The sequence below is a fragment of the Protomyctophum bolini genome (genome assembly GCF_963924005.1).
Source record: "Protomyctophum bolini genome assembly, chromosome: 3".
Taxonomy (NCBI): domain Eukaryota; kingdom Metazoa; phylum Chordata; class Actinopteri; order Myctophiformes; family Myctophidae; genus Protomyctophum; species Protomyctophum bolini.
The window spans coordinates 12116675-12122996 of record NC_137864.1 but is presented as its reverse complement, the minus strand read 5'-3'; the positions used below and the strand labels follow the sequence as shown (position 1 = coordinate 12122996).

The following is a 6322-nucleotide window of genomic DNA, read 5'->3' as shown; positions in this document are numbered from 1 at the left end:
GGCCAGTTCACACTCAAGACTTCAGACTTCAGTCTCAATGTGGTTTTTACTGGTTAAATAAAGGTTAAATAAAATAAATCGAAAGGTGTGAGTCGGGCCTTAGACTACTGTACTGTAACCTTTGGGCAAAAGAGCATTTTTTTACCCAATCAAATCAATCACCTCTGTCTCACTCCTCCCTGTTTTAAAGCAGCCTGATGTTACAATGGCTGGTATAGCTGTGGTTTCTTGAACAGCTCCAGACTGGCATACATTCGCTCTAATTACATGTTCCGTTTTCATACTTGTAATTACCAACGCTAAAGTGAGGTCAAACAAGAAATTCCACAGACTTATTTTAGACTTGCCCAAATATGGACATCCAGGAAACAAGTGCAAACATCTGGGAGGGGTAACGCAGCAAATTACTTTTACTTTCTACTCTAATATGAACCTAATATACAAGGACTTGAACATGAAGCATATGGATCCCTAATAGGCTATATTACAAAAGTAGTGCTTTGGTTGAATTAAAGGAAAGGAAGCATTGTATGTGTCAGGTATTTTCATGCAACCTCAACTCAGGTTATATTGTCGTGTTCTGCGCAATGTGGATCTGCATTTGAGCATAGAATTAACTGCTGGGACTTATAAAGGTGCTGAAAAAATGGAAAACAAACCTTTTGGATGCTACCGCAGTGAAGAGGGAAATCTTGAAGCCTGGGTAAAACTGCTGCATGACCAGAGGTGAAAGAAAGTATGAACCAAAACGCAAAGGTTATACCACGAGATTTAAGTTACTTTATACTGCAAGGTTTCTCAAACTTTTTCATGTCAAGGGCCCCCAAATTGATACGGATTTTGTGCCAGGGACCCCATAGCATTTGTGGACTATTCCGGATTCTGGATTATTCCCAATTGTAGTATAAAATATGGTAAAAGTGAACTGATTTTGATCCAACATTAACACATTTTGTTGGGTGCCCACCCCCTCAAGGGCCCCTGGAGGTCCCCAGAGCCCAGACCCCACTTTGAGAACCACTGATGTACAGTACTAGTTCTTACTTTACAGAACTTAACACATAGTGTACAGAAATGCTCGTAGACTATAAAACTGCAGCCATTCCGCCGGATGTAAGCATAGCCTTATCTAACCCTTATCCCTACCCTCCTTTCCTACATCCTCTTTGAGTGGGTGAAATAGTTTTTTCAGCCAGCCACAAACCCTATAGTTAAGCATGCTAAATTATATTTCATTTAAGACAGAGTGGGGGTGGAGCAAAAGTAGCTACTGAATAAAACAACTGTACAGTATATGGTTGTTTGCATGTGGTTTTGTGTGTGTGTGTGTGTGTGTGTGTGTGTGTGTGTGTGTGTGTGTGTGTGTGTGTGTGTGTGTGTGTGTGTGTGTGTGTGTGTGTGTGTGTGTGTGTGTGTGTGTGTGTGTGCGTGCATGTGTGTGCTTTTTATTTAGCTTCCAGAACAAACACACCTTCGCATGTCAACATGGGGCTAGACCTCAGAGGAAGTGATGCAACTGCCTTCATGAAGGTCAGATATATAGTCCTCACTAGTTCCTACCACACATGCACACATCCTGCTCTCATCCTCTCAGCAGCGAGCTTCTATGCATGGGATAGTAAGAGGAACATTGTACTCCAGTTTGCTGCAATAAACTACACAAGGACATCTCGCACTGTTCATATTCTACCTTTGGAGAAGAAAAGGTAATTGATCACTTGTTGTCGATTACATTAGACATTACTACTTGTGCTCACATGCGTTCAAAATGCATGATGCAGCAACTTGCTTGTTATTATGATGGTTTTTAAAACAATTGCTATTGTTAAAGGGTACGAGTATGAGATATCGTTTTGTTTTACAAGTGTTAAATAGCTCTACTATCTGATAGTAGTCATTGCTATAGTGTGTCTGTTTAGTAACAGGAGTATGTCTTTTTTTTAAATTTCCGTTAGGATACCAATTGTATACAAATCAGGAGAGAGAACTCACAGGATATAGATTAAACAAGTGAAATTGAAAGTGATGGCACAAACAAATAATGCAGACAAAATTGGAACTGGAACACTATAACATTGAAGCTGATACATGAGTATACTCTTTCCTGAAATTGGCAACCCACCTGAAAATGTATTTTCTGTTATCTATAGAGCTGGAGAGACGGGGAGACCTTGTTTACTGAGAAACCACTCCATAGCAATGATATGATTACTCTCAGAATATAGTGTACTTTAATCTTTTAATAAAACGCTTTATTTTAACCAAAACTATCACTTACTTTAACCTTGACATTGTTATTCATGTTGATACTGTGCAAAAATGTTTATTACATATTTATTTATGCAGATGTCATTTACCACAACAATATATTCTTATGTGTCATTACAGAATGGAAGTTTCTATAATAACATTTTGCCTGGTTGGAGCAGTTTTTTCCAATCCAGTAAGTAAATTAAATTAGGAAATAGATATTCTGTTTAAACACTGACTGATGCAGAAACATTTCTATGTGGATTACACTGACCTTTCACACAATAGCATGCCATGATGGAGTCCTTATATGACGCGACAGTCACGTTTAACTATATGAACATTTGTATAAGAACCAGGCTGGCGTGTTCTTCAAATGCTTTTAGTAGTACGACATCAGTAAATGAATGATTTCTCTGACAGCTTTTACCACTGCTGTCTTAAAAAAATACCTAATTAGCATGACCTTTTAGAACATTACCATGTCACAGAACACAACACAAGTCATCACTGAGCCTAAATCATTACATGACATGTTCATACTAGTCATGATACAGATTCCTCCCTTCTGAGTTGTGACAATAGTATATCTCTTTCTTTTCTGACAGATCTTGTACACTGTCATTTTGGAACAAAACGGGCACGAAATAAACACGGTGAGTGTTTTGAGAAATAGAATAATGTATAGTTAAAGTATAGTTTAAATGCATTTGAAGAGTGATTGTGCCGTTATAGACAGCTAGTAGACAGCATGGAGACTGTAAACACACAAATCATTTGATTGCAATCAAGCTGTCGGCCACCTACTGTACACAGTCCTATTTCAGGAGAAATGCTGACTTTTCGGAGTGGGAATATAGATGTGCGCCAAACCTCAACCTACCATTTATATTTCTCTGACTTTGTTTACTACAAAGTCGATTGCATACAGAACAACAGACTGCCTGGGCAAGGGTTGACATGACTGGATTGAAAATGAATGTGGTACGTTGTTTATGTTTCCAATCGCAGGGTATAATTAAGAGCACTGTAGTTTATGTTTCCATTGTTTTTTTCAGACGCTGAGTGTGTCTTCTTCACAATCATCTGAAAGTGACACCTCTGAACTTCAGGTAGGGTGCCTCTACTACAAAGTATAAAAGTGTAACATGCATGCTGTGAGTTACCTAAACACTGGAATTCCCTACGGCATCAATATAGTATCTAATTATCTAAGTAAAAGACGGTTTTGTGGTATAGAAGGTTTACAGATAGTACAGAAGTATTTGTGGGCGTAATTATTTTCATGGATGCCTATTCTTATTTATGTCGTAGAGTTCTGAAGAAAATACCTCAAACCAAGTAAGTGCATTTGGTTTCTCAATCACATACCTCTGGAGAGATTACACACCTTGTATTCTAACAACGTGGTTGAGGTCTTATCAAATGATTTTGTTTTGCAGAGTTCCAAGTCAGAATCCTTAGAGTCTACATCAGAGGATACGGTGGGTGAACAGTATTAACACATTTTCCTCCATTCTTTTCAAAAACATGTTGTGAGCTTGTAGATGTGTTATTTTCGCTATAATTGTTGTACATAAAAGTACAACATATCGTATCACTTTCTAAAACTGGGTGTCTTTCTGCTCCAAACAGACCTCAGAGGAGATTGACAGCCAGTCACTTGAGGAGGGGGTAAGACTTTTCATCATGATTATTGTTGTTTCACTATCAAGAACCACACCACCAATGAGGACATTTAACAAATTTTATTAATGAAAGATGAATGACACGATGAAGGAACGAATAATGAACATAACGAAGATGACCCGCGGCATGTCGTCTGGCCATCCAGGTGGACATCGGGTAATTTAAGTTGAGGTGGGGAGGCTAAGGGGATCCGCCGTGCTCCCGGGCACAACAAACCCCCCTTAGGGACCTGTTAAAGGAGATGTTAGAGGAAGTAGGATGAGAATTAGGGTGGGGGGAGGGATGACAAAAGCGAGAACAGGGGGATGGATGGGCTATACAGGTGGAGGTGACCCGATTGGAAGTGGCTGTTTTGGAGGTGTTGTCCTGCTCCTGAACTTCAGCTATGAGCTCGATCCATTTATTGTGTAGGCCTATAAGAAATACCTGTATAATCTTGATTTCAACGTATTGACTGTGATTCCCTTCCCTCTCTATTTCTCCAGACGGATTCTCATGGTGAAACTAGAGACAACAGTCTTGGCAGTGAGGAGAATGTTCGAAGGGTGGGTACTCACAAACAAAAACATGTACTGTACTATATTTAAAGGAGGTGTCATCTGTGATCTTTAAATAAAATGGATGAATAATAAATAAAAAACGTTAATGTAATTATAATGTATCCAACACTGGTGGCAGCTAAAAAGAGGTGTGATTTTTGTCCACGTCCATTTATATCCCATTATATTCTACATTACAGCAGGGCTGGATTCATGTGTATGCGAATGTTATCAAGGCCCTGAGCGCTGAGGACAACAGCAGCACAGAGATCCAGAGTCAGACAGATCACCTGGAAAACAAGCCATCCCAGAAGCATCCCTCTGACAACTCCTCCATCAGTCTTGGAAGGGTAGGCAACACCCCGGCCGAGAGCAACAGCACTCTGTTGTTGGTTGAGAGCCAGACCAAAGACAGCGGGGAGACCAGTGACAGTGCAGATACCAGTGACTCTGCTGACAGTACCACAAAGAGCAGTGAAAGTTCCAGCAGCGAAAGCAATGACACCAGTGAAACCAGTGAAGACACCAGTGAAACCAGTGAAGACACCAGTGAGAGTTCAGAGAGCAACGCCAGTGACAGTACGGAACTAAAACAGATCAAATCTAAAGACTGTATGGAGGGTAGTGACAGCACTGCCTGTGAAAGTGAAGAATATTTTTTCCAGAACATAGGAGATGATGGCCATCACCCAGCTGATCTTCTCATGGTACCCGATGACGACCATAGGGAATTAAGCTTACGGAGATGATATTATTAAATATTACAGAATGCAATGCATAAACCTACTGTGTAACACAGGACTAGCCCCATCTGTGATCTCACTCATTCATTATGATATTAGCCTACTGTAGATTGGACAACATTGGGGATCTGGGGGAGGTTGGAGGTGAGAGGTCACAGATGGGGTTACACCTACACATGCACAGATTGCACACACATGCACCACACTACTGTACTTTTTGTCACAACCATGCTTTTACTATATAGCCTAAACTCCTCCTAGCTCTGGTCCATAGCCAAGGACTTCAAGGCTATGAACCAGAGCTAACCTCCTCCCTCACAGCTTCAAGATGATACTACTCACTCGGTCAGTGTTTAACTACTTTGATTGTTGTTGACTTGGCATATGTAGCCCCATTTGGAACGAGAGGTTCCATTTGCAGCTATTTGGTCCGGGTACTAACGTATAATTTGTTTTTATGTTCAAAATAAAATTGAGAAGAAAATATCATTATCATGTTTTATTTTTAAACATAAAATGAAACAACAGAACACAGGCCTGTTATTCTGAATGTCTGTAAACCTTCGAGTATAAATACTCTGTAAACATTGGAAATCAGCCAGGGTACTAAAGGGTCATTTGTTTCCTGCATGAGGTGCACACACGGGTGCAGACAGGGATTTACTGTTGATTGGATCATTCCTCCATGTCTTTATAGTTGTAAACAGACATGCACGGTACATGCCCAGGCACACACGCACACACACACACACACACACACACACACACACACACACACACACACTTGAAATCAACACTTGATTGTTAAAACACCAAAAGGGGTTCCCGTCCTGAATGGGTAAAGGACTTTGTAGCCCTTTTTAATACCTCTAATAATCATCATGCACTGCTCCCTAATCTAGTCTGGAAACCAGACAATAATCATCATTCACTATACTCCCTAATCGAGGGAATCAAATGATCAAAAATCTAAAAATAAATAAAAAGAGTCTGGCCATGCCAGGCTAGGAGTCAGACGGGGAAGACCATAAAGTGAACTCATCTGCATGTCACGAGGTCATGACCTCCAGGGGTCAGATGGGGTCATGACCTCCAGAGGTC

At 40.4% G+C, this 6322-nt stretch overlaps 1 protein-coding gene across 2 annotated transcripts; it reads left to right on the top strand.

Annotated features, from left to right (window-relative positions):
* Window positions 1–1474: 1474 nt before the first annotated feature.
* scpp1 (secretory calcium-binding phosphoprotein 1) lies at window positions 1475–5710 on the top strand. 2 transcript variants are annotated; one of them, XM_080755450.1, is made up of 9 exons: window positions 1475–1706; window positions 2389–2443; window positions 2859–2906; window positions 3309–3362; window positions 3565–3591; window positions 3693–3734; window positions 3886–3924; window positions 4425–4484; window positions 4682–5710. In XM_080755450.1, exons 1-9 carry the CDS (start codon window positions 1486–1488, stop codon window positions 5225–5227), a joined length of 1092 nt encoding a protein of 363 aa, XP_080611576.1. In that variant the 5' UTR covers window positions 1475–1485; the 3' UTR covers window positions 5228–5710. The 2 variants fall into 2 exon arrangements, with proteins under 2 accessions (XP_080611576.1, XP_080611575.1); XM_080755449.1 differs by having other exon boundaries at window positions 4679–5710.
* The last annotated feature ends 612 nt before the right edge of the window (window positions 5711–6322 follow it).

Coding starts and splice junctions, on each gene's coding strand:
- scpp1 (XM_080755449.1), top strand. CDS start 1,486: ATGGGGCTAGACCTCAGAGGAAGTGATGCAACTGCCTTCATGAAGGTC. Junction 2,444..2,858: donor GAGCAGTTTTTTCCAATCCA/GTAAGTAAATTA, acceptor CTTTTCTGACAG/ATCTTGTACACTGTCATTTT. Junction 3,363..3,564: donor GTGACACCTCTGAACTTCAG/GTAGGGTGCCTC, acceptor TTTATGTCGTAG/AGTTCTGAAGAAAATACCTC.